Consider the following 18,528-nt stretch of genomic DNA (forward strand, 5'->3'; position numbering starts at 1 on the left):
TGCGGGGGCCTCAGTGCGCGCGCGGCCGGCGCGGCGCTCGGTCACTGCCCCCCCCCCGCCGCCGCCGCCGCCGCCGCCGCCGCCGCCGCCATGGCCTCGGGTGGGTGCCGCGGGGCGCGCGCGGAGGGGGCGGGGCCTGCGCCTCCCGGGAGGGAGGGAGGGGGGAGAAAAAGAGGAGGGGGGAGAGGGCGCCGCGGGGTGGGGGGGGGGTGAGGGGGGAGGGGGGGATGCGGGAGGGGCCACGCCCCCCTGATGGCGTCCGGAGGCCACGCCCCCCTTGGTGGAGGCCACGCCCCCCTCGTGGAGGCCACGCCCGTTCGCGTAGGCCACGCCCACTCGTCTGGAGACGGTCTCGGTCACGCCCCCTTTATGGGATGGTCACGCCCACTTCATGGGGCGGGGGCTGTAGGGACACGCCTCCTTTTCTCATAGGGCGGGGCACGGAATGGCCACACCCCTTTTCAGAATGGAGGCGGGGCTCTGCGGGGCCACGCCCCCTTTCCGCCGGGGGCGGGGGAGCGAGGGGTGGGTGGTTTCCAGCCCCCCTCTGGGCCTGCCCCCCCCCCCCCAATTTTGAACCCCCCCCCAATCAATTACCGTGTTTTAATTAGGATGTGGCTCCAGGCTGTGTGAGGTGGGTTCTGCCGTGCCCCCCCCTCCTTCCCAGGACCTTTCTCTCTGAACTTTGGCTGCTTTCAAGGAAAATGCCCCCAGATCCATCATTTTCCAGCAAAAAAATGCAGTTTGCAGAGCTGCTGCGAGGTTCCTGAGCCCCCAGAGCCCACCAGAATGAACCCCTCAGGAGGCCAGGGAGCACTCTGAGAAAGGCTGCTTGGCACGCACAAAAATGCATAAATAGAGGAAATTCCTCCGCTTCTATGCATTCATATTTTACAGGCTCCTTATCTGGTGGCTTTCAGTCTCCTTCCAAAACGCTGTGGTTTGGCACAAGTTCGTGAGGGAGAAGCTGAGGGGATGAACTGCACTGCTGTAGTTCGGAGGAAGTTACATCCTTCCTCGGGAATTCTTCCTGAGACGACCCCTCGTGTTCTTTGCTTTAATTAGCACTATTAATTTCGTATCAATTTTAAGTGAGGCATTTTTAAATGCTGCAGCCTATTTAATGGGAAGCTTTGTTACCATTCAAATGGAAATAACAAAAAAATTCTGACCTGTCCTGTACACGTGTGTGTTGGCACTGGCAGGAGTGGGGTTATGAGCAGGGGAGGGAGGTGCACTGAGCATGTTTGGGGTGATTTGGTGTGTGCTTTGGTTGCAGACTGGTTATAGCTGTTTGTGTATGGCTTATGGCATTCATCCCAAACTGGAATTCACCCTCGGCTTCAGCTTTTTAGGCAATTCCAGGTGTAGTGGTTAGATACAGGGAAGGAGAGAGGGGAAAGACTAAAACCAGGAGTTCTTGGTATCCGTTCGTAGACTGTGGTACCCCAATGTTTGTACCGCTTCCTGGGGTGATTCGGAAGGACCAGGAGCATCCCGAGGCTGTTTCCCAGACTGACAGTACTGGCAGAGAGAACCCGGTGCTGGGTTTTGACCAGAAGATGGAAACTTCAAGCATAAAGGTCAGGATTTGAGGCACCTGCACAGAGCAGCGAGGCCAGCAGAGGCCGTGTGGCTGGGAGGCCGTGGCCATGAAGTGCTGGAGCCCGCTCTGGAGAGCTGCACCCAAAGGGCCTGAAGGTGGTGGAGTAAAGTATGCGGGTGCTGCGGCCCCACTCCTGGCACGTGTGGCCAGCTGGGGAAACAGTCTGTAGGGCTTGGTGCTTCCCTTGGTGCTGTGAGACAGCTCTTAGTACTCAGAAATTTGAATTTTTACAGAAGCCAGGGAATCTGTCTTTCTGCCATTAACAAGACAAAATGTGGTAAGCTAAATTAATAAAGACCAAGCAGCATATTTAGGAACTGAGTTCCAGCTTAGGTATTAGTTTGTGTGTTTGGTTTTGTGACATTGATAGCTTTTACAAGTTAGATGCCATACTTCACATCAATTTCAGTGATTTTTCTTTTTTCTTACTTGAAATTGTATTCTGAAATCCATATTCTTCCAGTGTGTTTGTCTTTCAAGAATCCATTTCCATGATATCTGATGTTTAGATTAATTGGAAATAACCTCCGTAATACCTGTCTGGACAAGCTGTATGTAACTGAATTAATTCTTGCGTGGTTGGGGCTATCAGCAAGGGAAATGTCATCTCCAAATTCTGTCTCTGTGCTAGGCAGAGCTTTTGTAGGGTGCCTTCAATGGGGTGGGCCTGGCCTACTTAGCTTTGCTTGATTAATGAAGCAGCTGCATTCTGAGCCTTGATGATGGGACTGTATTCAGTAGCCATTAGAGGGGGTTGTGCAGTCCTGAATCTGAGGATGCACCACGAAAATGGAATCCAGATGCTTCACAGAGAGAAGTTCAAAGCGTCTGTACCTCCCCACACTGTGCTCCCCTTCTCCCCATCGGGATGTCTCGACTGCTGGCAAGAAGCAGCTCTCAGATTCTGCTGGGAAAGTACCTGCGTTGTTTAGTGTCTACACCTTCCTTCCTCTCCCCAAAATTCTTCCTTTTATATTAAGTAGAGGAATAAAGTATCAATTGGAAGTTCTCAACATGTCTTACTTCTTCTTCTTCTAGATTCGGGAAGTTACAGTCAGTCCGGGGGCCAGCAGAGGTATGGTATTTTTGTTTGTTTCTTTCTCTTGGCAATTAAATGTGCAAAATAATGGCAATTTAGGATTCCCAGCAAGGTGTTTGAATCTCGGAGTGTGATACATTGTTGATAACGTTTTTGAGAGTAACGGTTGTGGAAAGCTTGTAGCCTTGGGCCTTTATTAAGAATCCTTATAAGATAGAGAAAAGGTGATGTTCCTGAAGGGAAGAAAACAAGGAGGGTTGAAATGGAAGGCTATCTTTTAATAAGAAGAACTTTTGAAATGTCATGGATATAGAGAAATATTTTCATACGTCTGCCTTAAGCTGCTCACTGAGGTATTAGTCAAAGTTTATACAAGCATAAAGGTGATGGCCACATTAATATTTGACTTGCCCAGTAGAGGGACTTTTTTTGTAAAAACAAAAACAAAAACAAAACCTTTGAAAACTGTTCATAATAGTGTAATTTAAAAGCCATTTAAAAATAGCTGTAAGATTTTTGGGGTGAGGTTGTATTTTAATCAGTAAAAGAGAAGTGTTCTTACAGAAGCATGAGATTCATGGATAATGCTGAGTGTGCTGATGAAAGTGATCGGGTTCTGTGCATCTGGCAGTATGTGAGTTTGAGCTTATATCTGAGTTTGATGTGAGTTTCAGCACATGATTCTTCTGTAAGTTCATGAAACCTTAAAGTGGCAGAATAATGAGTAAGTATGATTGAAAGCTAATGCGGTTTTTGATGGTGGTGATGTCAAATTGTCCAGCAAACACCAAATTGACAGCAATTGACTGAAATAAAATTAACTTTATGAGAATGTACTGAAAAATTTAAAATGCCATGGGTATGTATGGTACAATTTTCTGTGATTCGTAAGAACCTATCAAATTGTAGTAAGCCCAACCTTCAAGGACTTTAAATTTACACTTGAAACACAGCAGAAATTAAAATAAGCACTTATAGCTCTGCCAATTAGCTGTGGCAACCATATGAATGCTTTTCTAATATGCCTACAGCTGCAGGACTCAGATGAAACACCTATTTTCAAAATGAAAAGAAACTTAAAATAACACCCAAAATACCTTTATTTTCCAGTGCTGTAAAAGCTTACTAGCTGTGTTTTTCTCTTCCAGCTATTCCTCCTATGGCAATCAGGGCAGTCAAAGTTACGGGCAAACACAGGTAAGTTGAGAAAAGTCATTGTGTCCTTCAAAGCAGATGTTTGAGTAAAATAAAAAATAAAAATTTGTTCCTGGCTGGCCATGTCACGGCTGCTAAGAAATGTTCTCAGTTTATGCTTGTTGTTTGCAGTCGTGTCTAGCAAAGAAAAACTGCAATTACCTGCTGTGGAATTTGCACTTATTTGAATACGTTATTTAAATTACAGGGATATTCTGGTTATGGGCAGAGTGGAGACAATTCCTCCTATGGACAGAACTATGGAAACTATCATGGGAACTATGGACAAAATCAAACAGGTTTGGCTAGCTTGTTACATTCATTGGCAGTAATTAAAAGGTGAATATTTGCTGAAAATTTTTTTCCTTGATTTTCAGGTTATGGACAAGATTCCCAGGGGTATGATGATGAATCCGGTTATGATAATCAGAATCAGAGCTCATACAACCAGCAGTCTTACAGCAGTCAGGGACAGCAGAAGGGGTCGTCCAGAGGGTAAGGAAGCTTAAGCAATATTTGCTTAAACTACTGTCTAATAGTTGTGCGTTCCTAACTAGAGCTATAAGAAGTTTCCAGCTACAGTTGCTAAAATAAAAAGCAAACAACAGAACAACCAACAAACATCTGAAAATTCCCACTTTTAAGAGCTTTATAATGAGCAGAAGTGGGATTGCTGCACTCAGTTCAGTACTTTACACAATTACAAATGTATTTTATTTCTTAAATGATATACTCAAATCAGTTTCAGTGGGATTAATAATACAGCTCTGAAAATATCCTGGAAAACACATTCCAGCTTCCCATAATGAGTTAAAAGGCCACTTGGTGCTAGAATACCTTTATTGTGTAATTTGCAAGCTCCATGTTTACACTCTAAGGTTACGTCTTTCGGTAGCTCTTTAATGAGGCTCAAGTGGCCTATTAAAATACACTGTACGCACTAAAGCTCATTCCTGTGTTCGTGGTCCAAAAATTCTTACTTTGTTTTGCAAGGTTTATATAACAATCCGGACTTCAGCAAACCAGTACTTGGTTTCTGGTTTTGTAGTTGTTATTGCCAAACATCTTAATATAAACAAGCACGATTTTAATCTGAACAGTAGGTGATGTCACTCAGAGTAGAGCGTCCTTTGCACATCTCAAAGGAAGGCAGGTACATGGTTAAGTTTTGGTTATCTTTGCTTTGTTTTCTGAGAATTTTTAAGAGTTGTACAAACATACACAAGACTAGGCAATAACGTGGTTTTTAGCTCTGTAGACATCCTGTGGAAAAACACTGCAGTAGGGCGTAGATTCTCCAAAACAGTTGGTTTTGACCAGGAAAATTAACATCGAAATTGGAGGGAAACTGTTTTATGTATGGTTGTAACAAATAAGGAGAAACTGGGATGGTAAAAATGATAGCTTTGGAGAGGATGATCACAAAATCATAGCTCTCACTTCCTGAGGGAAGGGAGGAAGGAAAAACTGCAAACAGTGGAGGCTCTCAGTGATGGCTTCTGTTGTTGGTGATGGTGAAAAAGCTAAAGTAGATCTGTCTTTTTTTGAAATTAAGATATAAGCAAAGTTTTAGCAATCTCTTTGTTACTGGGATTAGTGACGTTGAAGGTAAGATCTAGGCTAGAACTGGGAGAGAGCAGGTTACACGAGTATTTAGTTACATGGGATAGTTTGAGATTGGTTGGTGTGAATGGATTTCATCTTAGAGTTCTTTGAAAAGCTGGTGGAGACTTCCTGTAGGCTTTTAGCTTTTTGTTTGGTTGGTTTTCTGAGGCATTTTGGGGAGCAGATAAGATTGCTAAAGACTTGAGAATGACAAATGTGGTGCTTCATTTTTTGAAAAAAGGTGAGAGAAGGGAGGAGGAAGAGAAGAAAGGGTGACAGGTCAGTGATTAATTTCAGTTACTGGAAAGGTAATACAGTTAAACCTGGGGGAAAACAGAAAGATGAGTAACAGTCAGTGTTTCCTGGATACAATTTATTTCTCATAAATTTATGCAATCTATTGCTATGACAGTGTAACCTAACTGGAACAATAATTGTCTTGCATATCTAGTTTTTCAAAATACTTTTGCTTCTACCTTGCATGCTGAATTAGGAAGTAGCCTAGGGACATGCGGTGTAGGTGAGGTTTTCTTGTGGTTGCTGTAAAATTGATTAAATAACATAGTCAGAGAAGAGTTATTGATGACTCCCTCTTAGAACTTCGAGGCATGTTGAGTTATAATATCCAAGAGGTCAATGTTTCTGGTAAAAGCTGGTGGGATAATATGTACAGATGGCGCTAAAATGGGAAGAACTGCAAGTTTGTTAGAGGACATCACTACAGTTAGAATAAGTTCTTGGCAAAATGGTAGAACACCAGAAGATAGGGTGCAGTTCAGTAATGCAAAGTTCTGAGGGCTTTTTGTAGGCTGGAAGTACCAACTGCACAATACAGCGTGAGCAGCCTGTGTCTTTCTTACTGCTCTGTAGGAGAGGATTTGGTGTTCTGTGGGTCATGGGCTTTGCATCAGCTATTGTCACGCTACTGGGGAGCCAACCTTATACTGGGACATGTAAAGGGAGCACTGCTGTTAAGTTTCACGTGCAGTAGAGATTGAGGACGTCTTGAAAGTGATAGTAATACACACTTTTCTCTCTTGGTTTTACTGGAAGCCAGGTACGTCCCAACAGAGGTGAAATGTACAGTATTTCCATTTCAATATGCCAGTAATGACTTGGAAGGTAACTGTGACTAGGAATTTTTTAGCAATGTTATGTGTTTTCAGCCGTTACTTTGCTCTCTATTCTGTGAACATTTAGCTATTAATACACATTCTGTTTATTTTAAGTGGAAGAGGCTCTTATGAACAAAAGTCAAACTATGGTCAGCACCAAAGCTCTTATGACCAGCAGTCAAGCTATGGACAAAACCAAGACTCTTATGACCAGCAGTCAAGCTCATACGACCAGCAGTCGGGCTATGGCCACCAGGGCTCATACGACCAGCAGTCGGGGTATGGCCACCAGAGCTCATATGACCAAAAGTCAGGCTATAACCAGCACCAAAGCTCATATGGCCACTCCCAGCAATCCTACCAGTCTCAGAAGGGAAGCTATAGCCACAACAGCCAAGGTAAAATTCAGAGGTTGAATTCAATATTGGCTAGTAAAATTGAACAGAAACACTGTGAAATTGTCTGCGGAAGAAAATACATCTGATAACTTGATTAATAGTGAAAAGCTCTTTTTTCCATGTTGGTATTCTTGGGGAATGCTCTGTTTGTTAAGACTTTGAAAAAGTTATGTGGAGATGAAAAGCTTCTGGGGCCCTGAAAGTGTTGCGGTTGCATTTGTTGGAGGCATCCTTGCAGAGTTCATGTCTCTTGAGTTCTAAAGCTCTAGGTGAAATTTTCTTGTAAGTTATTTTGCACCTTTTTCTTGTTTGAAGATGACATATCTTGATCAGTCATGACAAGCTTTTCTACCTCACATTCCAGCTTTATGCTGTGTTGGTGAATTCTGAGATAGACAGAAATGAGAATTGTAAGACTGACCTTTTTCTGCAAAATCTTGACACAAGCAGCTGGGCCCACACTCATCCTTGTTCTGCCTTCAGTGGTTTCTTTTGCAAACTAGGAAGGCGAAGTGGAAGTATAATGAAAAGTATATTTTAGACAATATGTGTTAAAAATTTGGAAAATGTAGTAGTTACGTTAAAATTAAAATAGACAGTGTTTGCTTTGTGAGATAATGTGTGGTGCTGGAAGCCAAGGAACGTAACTGGAGCAAAATCAGACTTTGCTCCATTACTCCCTGGAGTAGATAATGGAAGTGGGATATTTAGAAATTGCCATTTATATCTAGAAAGTGTCAGACTTAAGGAAAACAAATTGTAGAGCAGGAATTTTGTAGGGCTGCCATTTGCACTGCCATTTACTCACATTTTGTCTTTTTTTTTTTTTTTTTTTTTCCCCTTCAGATGATCGTCGTGAAAAGAGTAGGTATGGAGAAGATAATAGAGGATATGGCGGGTCACAGGGAGGAGGTAGAGGGGGCTATGACATGGATGGAAGAGGTCATATGTCTGGATATAGGTAAGTAATCTCATTTCAGTGCCTGCAGTTCTTTACCCTTCTATCTTATTATTTAGCTGTTTTTAAATTTTATTATTATTCCTAACTTGATTTAGATTTCCAAAAATGGAAGGTAGTTGGTTTCTAAAGCTAAGCCTTCCTGCACTGTGCAGAAATGCATTTTGCCCAAGAAAAGCATTTACATTCAGACAGATTGAGACCAAAGTATTTGATTTTTATGACACATAGCTATATATTATATTACATCAGTTGCAATAAAAGAACTGCCAGAACCCATCACTTGAAATAGGATATTTAAAACCTATGATATTCTTTTTTTTAATATTGAGAAAACCAGCAGACAGGGTTTGAGACAGTTTTATAAAATTCATAGCTAAAGCAGCTAACCTTTCGGCAGGGAGGTATTTTGACTTTATGTTGACAAATCATTACAGTAAGGTTAGACAATTATCTTTCTGCTTCCTAAATATTTTTTTTAATCAAAAGTTTATCTTTTGATTTACTCTAGTAACATTGCTTTTTCTTTACTTTTTTTTTTTTTCAGTTCTAAACTTTAATTAAAACATAGCTTTTTTTATTGGTTTAGCTGTCAGTATAAACCCATTTATTTTAGGTGAATTTTTAGTGCTTACATTACTGTTTCCCCGTCTGCCATTGACCTAGGCCCTGCCCTGTAAAGAAGATTTACGCACATACTAAATTTTGTGCTTGTAGACTTCTTTCACTCATAGGTCTTAGAGATTGGAACCTTTGTTTTAATCCTATTGAATTAGGACAAATTACATGGCTATTTCTTAAAATGTAGCCAATTGTGACAGTTAATTATGTACCTCCGTGTTATGGCTGTGGGATGCAGAGTGTTCATTCATACAAAGGAAGAATGTTGAGGCTTCCAGTGAGCTTTGCAGCGTTGCTTGCCAACATCACTTTCCCTTTAGCAGACTGCACAACTCTGGGTTATTGCATAAACTCCAAACAAAGAACATTAAGTATACAGTGCCATTCATGTGAGCTGATCTAATTAAAATAAAGTAATCCAACAGCGTGTTAAGACTACATTAAATGTGGTTTAAAAATAAGTATTTTTTAAAGTAAAGTTTGCCTTCTCCTAAGGTTGTCCCAGATGGTACTTCATGGTTTGCTATTTGGATTACGTAGGTGGACCATTACCTCTTTTAATTAGACATGGTAGCAGTTACTTATATAAAAACACAGCAAATTTTAAGATTAATGTAAACTTAACTAGCTAAATAATTTCCAAGTTCATTTACAGTTAAACCTGAACATTTGTTTTTAAACCATGGATGAGGTCTTTTCATATCCCTATGCCCTTTCCAATAGGAGAAATAAATGTGAGCTTCAAAAAACGTTTGGTAGGCTTGATCGCTTTGAAACAAACCTCTGTGCAAGACGAAAATAAGATAAATTAATGTCTGTGAAAATAAAGCCTCTTACCGTATTTTTCCAAAATGAAAGAAAATTTTTGTTCGCACGTCCATGTGGATAATGGTACATCACTGGACTTGAAAGCCCAAAGAAGGAAAAGAGTAAAGGTGTGAATGGAGAGATGGGGGGATCTCGATGGAAGTGGGAAGACATTAGAGACATTTATTGTGAAGTCTTTCTGCTTCTGTTAAACGACGCAGTCTTTAATGCCATTTGCATTGAATTTTTTTATGAAACTGAAGGACTGTCAGTGTTTTTTCAGTCTTTTTGCACAATTGTAATTGGGGATTCTGCTTTTAACAAATGTATTTTACGTAAGTCATATGCTTATTGGAAAAGTGTAAAAGGTTAAATTATATAGCAAGCTGTGGTCAAGGGGAAGCTAAGATCGGGTAAGAAATTGTGCTTGGTCCTGTGAAAATGTGGGGTTTCAGGGCAGGTTTTTTTTTTTTTTTTTTTTCCTAAGGACAGCTTGTGTAGGAATGTCAATTCTAACTCCAATAACTTAAATTTTTTTACTTTGACTGTATTTTGATGTTTAAATTGTGGAAATTCCATAGCCATTAGGAAATATCTAACAATCTCATCTACAGAGATGTTTGCACTGTTGTAGTAAAATAGGCTTTGATTTTTATAATGATTAGAAACTAATGTGTAAACGAGTACTGTCAACACACAAAATCAATATTTCTAAATCACCTAAACAGACTTCTCAAATGATATAGTGCTTGGTTTCGATTTTTTTCATTTCTTGTTCCCGGACTTTATGAAAAAGACTAATAACTGATTTGAGATCTTAGCAGATGAATCTCTTTTGTGCCAGCTAGCAATAAAAATTGTCTTCCCTTGTGATGAAAAGCAGGGGAAACTTGCTGCAGCTTGTTCATCAGTAAGCATTACCCAGTCACTGGTGTTCTCACAGCTGTATTGCCTAATTTAGTCTGTGGTGCTGGGCAATGAACGCATCCTGTTCACAGGCCTTTGGTTGCTGGCACGTTGCTGTCTTGCACTAGTGAAATCAGAGACTTTGGCCACTGGTTGGACATTTGTTTTATCGCAGGATTCTTGCCAGCTCCAGTGGCCTGTAGAAGCTTACCCTGTGTACCTCTCAGAGAGTCTGGCAGTGCAAAAAATTCTGGAGGATTTGGGGTAAAATCAAATTAGCATTTTTAAATATTGAGAGCTCACGTTTCTATGAGTACCCTTTATCAAATATTTTAAAATATATTTGGTGAAGTTAAGGTGTGAATCATTATTCTGAAAACTAGAATGACCTGCATGCACACTGTAGCGAACGCTTTCCACACTCATTTTTCTTCTGTGCCTGTTCAAAGTCATGCAGCACTGAGAAGAATATCTTGAGAAATTGCTTTGCAGTTTCCCTAGCTGATAGGATGATAGAGAATAATTATTTTCATATGTCAGCTGTTCACTTTTTAATCTTAGTAACTGGGGGTTTCAAAAGAATTCTTCAGATTTTTTGAATGATCTTAAATTACATCTTTTGGGAATCTAGTACTCGATTTTTCTGCCCTTTCATTTTGAAGCTTTGAAAATTGATGATCTCAAAAAGTCATATTTTTGGCTAAGAAACAAAATCATTTTCTTTAACCCATAATAGAAGAGGGCTCCTCTTTGAGTTGTTAGGGTTAGAAAGCGGTTACACCAGGTTGTTCCCTTGCAGAGCAAGTCTTTTTCTTCTTCTTCTTCTTAGTCCTCATCTAAAAAATGAGGAATTAATTGCTAATTGTGGTTATGGGACTGAATCGTTTTGATTAAGCATGCAAGTGGGAAATCCAGTAGCAATACAAAGCAGGGCTGTTCTCTCCCACCTCAGAAGAGCCATTCAGCCAGTCGAGTACCCGTACCCACGCAAGCGCCCTTCTGTTAGAGTCTGGACCAAACGGGAGAAGCTTTGCCATTGAATTTGCTCATGAATTTGTTAGTGAAATTACATTGGTGCAGTTTCGAAAAGAATTTTGATGACCACATCCTTGGGTATGGCTAACTTTGCTCAACGCAGATTTTGTTCTTTTCCAGATCTGCACTATAAACAGGAATTACTTACGCAGCTTAATTGCTATATTAGCCATTCCGAGTGGGAGTTAGCTTACTGCGGTATCAAGAAACTCCAGCATAACGCACAAGGTTTTTACAACGGGGTGGTTTGTGTTCAAATTAATGTTTAACTTGTAAGAGGCTAAGCTCAAGCACATATAGGCTTCGGGGAAACATGAGCAGAGGCAATAAATACGGGCAGCAGAAAAAGCCATCTGCCGATGACTTCACAAGGAGTGCTGTAAGCATTCCTTTCTTGTTTGCAAAATCACATCCTTACATGTAACTCCCACACACTTGATGAGGCATAGATACACGTCAGAGGCGAAAATTTGGTTCCTGAATTGTTAGTGTTGCTGCCAATATCCGATCACTTCTCCTGTGTATCATTTGTCTGCGTAGCGTTGAGCTTTCCATGTAACCGAGCCTGTAATTTGAATTGCTCCCAGCTGAGGTAAGCAGTGTTCAGGTGAACTGCGTTTACACTCAAGTAGATGATGTTTAGATGTGTGACCAAGTATGGAAGAGCAGCTGATAATATTTTTCATAGCAGTAAGTTTTACCACCGTGAATGGTGTCACGTACGCTCTCTGGCTGCTCCAGTTCTCTTCTGTTTTACCTTTGGTGGTGGTCTTGCTGAGTCTTAGCAACTTGTTCGTGATCCTAACGTTGGGTGCTGAAACCCCAAACTGCATCTGGTCAGTCATATGTTTGATCTGTGTGCCAGACTGATGAAGCAAGAGGCTGTGAAATGCTGAAATTAAATGTTCCACATCTTCTGGAAGTGGCTCGGTTCCTGACACTGAGGCTTACGCTTCAGGTCTCAGAGAGGGGCAGATGCGAGGCTGCCTATCAGCTCATCTGTTTGATTTCAGTTCCTGCAGCAGGTCTGCACGCCTCCTGAGGCTCTTAGGAAGCTTTGCCCTGCACTCCCATGTGTGTAACACACTGCAGGCTCGTTATAAAGTGCACGTGGGCAGGGACTTCGAAGTGGAGGAGGGCACTCACCCGTCAGTGAGGGTATCTGCAGCTGAACGGCTGCAGATTTTGGTTGGGTCAGTGGGAGACTGAGCGGGAGATAACGTGCTGAAGCACATGTGGGCAAAAACATATTTCTACAGCCTTTAATTAAAAAACAGTAATTGAAAAGCATTGGATTGCACTAACACTTGCAATCCAAGGCACAGAATATATATTGCAAAGTTAAATGAGGCTTTAGGCTACGACTGCCTATGCATTGTATATATCCAGCTCCATCGCTTCTGAGTCATAGTGCACAAGTTTTACCTCAGCATCTGAAGTAAAATACCCACGCCCTGTAACATTTTGGCTGTATTGGTCATGGACTTTCTCCATGTTTTTAGATTGTTGGGTTTTGTTTTGTTTTTGAAATTGATGTCTGTGCTGCTGTATACTTTCAAAACAAAACATACGTGTGCTGGATAATGCTGTCCTAGTGAAATGGGACCATAATCAAGGGCTTGAAAGCTTTGATATCGTTTCTATGGTTGACGTATGACTGTTGTGTCTTATTTCTGTGTTAAAATTTTAGAAAAGCAGGTGTCTCACTGAAAATTGTTGGGTTATAATGACATTTTCTTTAACTGAACTGAACTGGAGGTGGCAGAAAGATATTTACAGGGTTTTTTGTGTGATCACCAGGATGGTTTTATCATTTGTCCTTGAAAACAGCCAGCCTTGAATAAAGACCAGCTCTGATGCTGCATCTACAATTCATTCACTTTACCTCTTTAATGAGCAGAAAGTAATTGCTTATGAGTAAACAACAAGACAATTTAGCATTTAGATTTTTTCCGTGGAGTATAAATTACAAATTGGCAGCAGAAATTCAGTTTTATTTCATTGCCTTTTGCTGGGATACCCGTGTCTTGTGTCAGGACCCCCAAGAGCTGGCAGATGGAATTAAAACCTGGAGCAACTTCTAGCTGTCAAGCTCCTTGCTGGAGATGCTGCTCATACCCGTGCGTTACTTCCAGAACAAAATTCCTGGGGCTTGGAGACAGCCCTCTGCCTCGGGGTTTGAGCTTGGGCTGGCTTTATTGTAGTGTCTGAGCATGAAAGCTTGAATGTTGCCAGGCCTGGTGGCAGGTGAACCTGCCCAATTTTTGGCTGGCAGCTGTGTCTTCCACACAGGGGAGGGCAGGCAGCTGTGCGAGGCAGTCTTTGTGACACTTGCTTATTGACTTTCCAAAAAAATCCAGTGGTTGTATTTTTCCTGAAGGCTTTGACTATCGATTGCATTGTATTCATAGCACGGATGCAATTAAAATCGCTGTTGTGAAAGTTCCTACCTGCACAAATATTTACATTTTAAAGAGCGAGGGTTTATTTTCATGCACATAATTGGAGGCGTAACATCCTGTTCCAGCTCCCCCTCCTAACCTTTGAAAATTGATGTGTCTAATCTCTTAACTTGGTCTGCGTTTTGTGCCGCAGGTTGCAGAATGAATGAATTAAAACTTGACGGCCTCTGCTTTTGAAGCTCACATGCACACACCTCTGTAATGGGCTAATCGTGCAGCAGCTCCCCCCAGACCCTTTCTCAGAGAATGGTGGATGCTGCTGATTTGCCCCCATTACATAAATGCCTAACGATGGAGGTTAATTAACTTTAACTCTTCTCATTTCTAGGAAAGTATAAAGTACTAATTATTCCAGAGCAGCAATTACACCTACAATTAAAGCCCATTAACATTCATGAAAATAACGATTCCCTTTTAAACCCAGTTCTTAATAGCAGTCATTTTGGTTTAGGGGATGGGAGGAAGTATTGAAACAAAGATACCTGTGTGGGCTAGTTTAAATGACTCGTAAGGACACTTCTCCAGTGCAGCACCCTGTGAGATTATTCTCTTTCGTGTATTTTAATCCTTGAACGTGAATGATTAGTGAGGAGAACACAGGGAGGGTGCTTTAGCAGCTAGAGAGTAACTCTCAACTTGTGATCAGTTAACTGTAGTTTGAGCCTTGGGCTCAGCGCTTAGAGACTTAAGGAAGAAATCATTTCTTCAATTTTTCCTCTGCAGTGGTGGTGACCGTGGTGGCTTCAAAAATTATGGTGGTAAGTGCCGAGTATCCAAAAATGTTTCAGTGGAAATTCTTTATAAATCTAAAAGCCACCAATATCTTGTTACTATCTCGTAGAAGCATTGTAGAGTTTTGGTGAGGCTGGTGTGTTCATGAGTTTTAATAGCCAAACCTTTAGCAGTAAGGTGGATTTCTACTTTGTCCAATTGCATGAAAGAATTTGTGGAGGCGGTGATGTTCACCGGATTTTTTTTTTCCTTTTTTTCATTTTATTTTGTTGTTGTTGTCGTAACAAATGCTTCTTAGAAAGGTCCTAGAGGGGGAAAAAACACCTTGGTAAACTGCTTGGTGGTCTGATAACCAGCATTTGCAAGATAACACCAGCATAGCATCAGTGTGGCAACTGCTACATGCTGCAAGTTAAAGAACACAGTAACGTCCTACAGACACCCTCTGTTGAACGTTTTAATCTTAATATTCTCTAAATCTCTGGTTAATGTTTTAGATCTTAGATGCATTGCATACATACTTGAAATATTTTCTTGTCTTTAAAAAGAGTCACTTGAAAATGTTTTGCTAAAAATAGTCTTTCTTTTTTTTCCTTTTTTTGTTTTAACCCGTTTCATAGGTCAGAGGGATTATGGACAGAGATCAGATGCTGGTAAGAAAGCAAGCAGTGGCTGTGAGTGGATTTTTGCTCTTAGGTCATTGCTTTTAAAATGTATGTCTAGAGACATGGATGGGGCTGTGATTCCCATGGTTGAAAAACAATTTAGCTAAAGCTTGTCTTAAAATAGATTCCTTTTCTTACAGCGCATGTGAATCTGTGGATGTTTTTTGTTGCAGCAAGTAGGGATTTGCTGCTGAACTTTGAATTGGGTTGAGCCAAACAAATGCTTTTTGCTGCTGTAACATTTCTGCTAAACTTTATTATTGAAAGCATACGCTTCCCTGGTGGGTTCGGATGTCCCAGCTGCATGGACAAGCTGGGTGGGTGGCAAACAGCTGCTCAGCTGTTGAACATATTTGGGCTGATGTACTGCAGCACCTGAGGGTGCTGTGCAGGCCTTTTTGGAGTTTGACATTAACCTTAGAATCATGCTTTCTGCTCATCTTTTATCTCACACAAGTTGTCTTTGGGATTTAATGGTCCATTACTGGGTGGTGTGGATCTAAGCTTAAAATGTTAAAGGTGTATGGTAAATGTAGCTTATTTTTTGATAGATACAGAGTCTGACAACTCTGACAACAACACTATCTTCGTGCAAGGACTCGGAGAAGATGTTTCAACAGACCAAGTGGCAGACTATTTCAAACAAATAGGTATTATAAAGGTATGTGAAATGGGAAATCATTAGTAAGGAGGAAGAGGGCTCGTGGAGCTAGTGTATTGGAGATGTACTGGTATCATTTGAGGCAGATGCTTGCTCTGACTCCCCGGGAGTTATGAATAAAATAATGTCTTTATCTGGGTTCCCAGATGACAGCTCATTTGAAAAAAGCTGCTGGTGCTGCCAGCTTACTTAGTGACATTTAGATTGCTTCATGTCTCTTTCAGTTTTTCAGTCTTTATAACCCTTAACACCCTATCCATTATGCCATCCTGCTCCTTCAGCGAGTATGCTTCAGCCTATGGCTCTTCCTTCTGTTTCTGCAGTTCTAAATGAGGGCTTCCTGCACTTGACCTCAATTTTTGTAAAAACTGGGCCCATCATTATTTCATGGAGAACAGTCAGTCAGTATCCCTCGGTCAAAAGCATTTGGTTCTCAAAGCTAGCTCCAGGAGGATATTCTGTCTAATGAGAGTTACCCATTACAGTTTATGCTCTGAACTGACTTTACCAGTATTTCTCCTTTGCCAAATATACGACCTTTCTTTTCAGACCAACAAAAAGACTGGCAAACCCATGATAAATCTTTATACAGATAAGGATACCGGCAAACCGAAGGGAGAAGCAACGGTGTCTTTTGATGACCCTCCTTCTGCTAAAGCAGCAATTGACTGGTTTGACGGTGAGTGAGATGAGTTGTGCTTTTTGTGATTCATGAATCTAACAAGCAGTGGAGAAAACAAATCAATAACCTCACAGGGGACAGTATGCTACGTTTTGTTTTCCTAGGGAAAACTGTAATTTCATGGTGTTTTGTGTGTGCTGGATTTCTCTTTTATTCAGTGGCAAAGCAGTTGTGGGTTCAGACCAAAAATGTGTAAAGAAACACTTTAGATTTGCTGCTACACCTCAGTCATCCCTGCACAAAGCATGAGTTGGTGTTCATGTCGTTCAGGAGAGCGTAACTTCTTGTTCAGTCCTATAGAGCTGTAATCTGTAACTAACAGCTGAATGGATTTCCTATGGTGTTAGTATTGATATTATTAGTGATGTGGTAGCATTTTCAAATTTTGGCAAGGATTACAACAATCTTGAGCCAAGTGCTTTGTATACACGCAGTGGAGAATATTTTTTTTTAATTATATGTTCAATAGAGGAAGATAGCAGATTGCAGAAATACATTAATATAAAACTCATCAGTCCTGATGCAGAAATTGCAAAGATAGTTTTTTTTTTTTGTGGTAGTAAGCTTGAAAAAGAAAAAAAAAAGAAGTGCCTGTTCCAGTGACCTTTGTGTGTTCACAGAATTTTAATAACAATGGGCAGCAACAAAAGTGCATAGTCCATTTTAGTCTTAAATGATAATATGTAAAAGTCTGGCATGGCGTGCTATTTTGCTAATAAAATAGAGTTCATTTTTTGTTTTGGGGGATAGATCAAATATAACTATATTAGATATTCATTCAGCTCTACTTGCTTTGTAATAAACCTTGCATCTATGAAGAACCGAGACCTTATATTGAAAGAAGTCAGGTCTTTCCCTTACTTGGGAGTATTTCATTTCTGTGCTGGGTATTGAATTGTACAAAAGCCTTGTTGCCCTACCTGGGGAAAGAAGTGGACTTGTAATGCACCTGCCCATGACAATAGCAAAAATATTCTTATGTATCTAGTTAAATTACAAATTGCAGACTGTATTTTAATCAAAAGAAATATCTTTTGATTTATGGAAAAGCTATTAAGTACCCTAGTGTTTGTCATCTCACATTTGGACCAGTGCATTCAACAGTAAGAGATGACTCCAGACTCCCTGTGTCTTAAAAGGTTTTAATTCAATCTGCATGTGCAAAACACTTCTGTTCTTTTGAACTAGTTGCTATGTTGTCGGGAGCTCATTTGATCTTACTCTCACTTTGTCTTTCTACAGGAAAAGAATTCAATGGCAATGTTATCAAGGTTTCTTTTGCAACCAGAAGACCTGAATTCATGAGGGGAGGTGGAGGTGGTGGACGTCGAGGTGAGACTTAAATCTGTAGAATCCTTTCTATGAAATGAGATGCTTTTTAACTGGTAATGGTTTATAAAAAAATAAGTTTGTAGCAGTGATTTGTCAGTGTATGGGCCTTTGGGATTCTGGCAATAAGAGTTGAACCAACTTAAGTGAGATCTGTAATCTTTTATGCACAGCATGGAATCTCTGCTTTCCTTCTGAACTGAAAAGTCTCCAGATCATGGCTCAGCATTTATTACAAAGAGATGACAATGACTTTGAGGCTGTACAGGTTCTACAGAGACAGCTGTGAATTAGCAGTGAATGTTTGCTTTGAACAGCAAAGTCTTGAGATACTCTGATGCTTGCAGATGGTATTAAGCAGGTTAAATTATTCAGCTGTTCCTGACTTAGAGCAGCAGTTGGAGGTCTGACTCCTTTAATTAAATAGACATTAATTTCCCTGATTCTCTACATAATCCAGTTTTATCAGTAGCCTGCTGGATATAAATTACCATTTCACAGGAAGCGTGTTTTGTGTGGCAGCTGTCAACACATTTTAGTTTTAAATCAGACAGTTCTGTAGGCTGATTTTAAAAAAAAAAAAATCTTCAAGAAATTTAGTTGGTATAAAAGTTCTTGGTCTTTTTGATACAGAAAGCAAGAACTGTATTGTCTCTGGGGTTGTGTTCGATGCATGCTGGCATTAATCCGGGTGGTTGTTTTCTTAAGTTTTT

At 40.7% G+C, this 18,528-nt stretch overlaps 1 protein-coding gene across 3 annotated transcripts in view; it reads left to right on the forward strand.

Annotated features, from left to right (window-relative positions):
• The window catches only part of TAF15 (TATA-box binding protein associated factor 15), a 20,325-nt gene continuing 1,797 nt past the window's right edge, over positions 1-18,528 (forward strand). Inside the window, exons 1-12 of one of the 3 annotated variants that reach the window (XM_084493061.1) lie at positions 1-100; positions 2,645-2,681; positions 3,794-3,842; positions 4,048-4,138; positions 4,217-4,334; positions 6,674-6,957; positions 7,804-7,918; positions 14,470-14,504; positions 15,099-15,131; positions 15,695-15,804; positions 16,354-16,483; positions 17,729-17,818. In XM_084493061.1, the coding sequence (XP_084349187.1) occupies positions 91-100; positions 2,645-2,681; positions 3,794-3,842; positions 4,048-4,138; positions 4,217-4,334; positions 6,674-6,957; positions 7,804-7,918; positions 14,470-14,504; positions 15,099-15,131; positions 15,695-15,804; positions 16,354-16,483; positions 17,729-17,818 (1,102 nt within the window). In that variant the 5' untranslated portion in view covers positions 1-90. Of the gene's footprint in view, positions 101-2,367; positions 2,517-2,643; positions 2,682-3,793; positions 3,843-4,047; positions 4,139-4,216; positions 4,335-6,673; positions 6,958-7,803; positions 7,919-14,469; positions 14,505-15,098; positions 15,132-15,694; positions 15,805-16,353; positions 16,484-17,728; positions 17,819-18,528 lie in introns of those variants that run through there. The other 2 variants (XM_084493060.1, XM_084493059.1) reach the window with 2 other exon arrangements.

Source organism: Aythya ferina (assembly GCF_964211825.1).
Source record: "Aythya ferina genome assembly, chromosome: 19".
Lineage (NCBI taxonomy): Eukaryota > Metazoa > Chordata > Aves > Anseriformes > Anatidae > Aythya > Aythya ferina.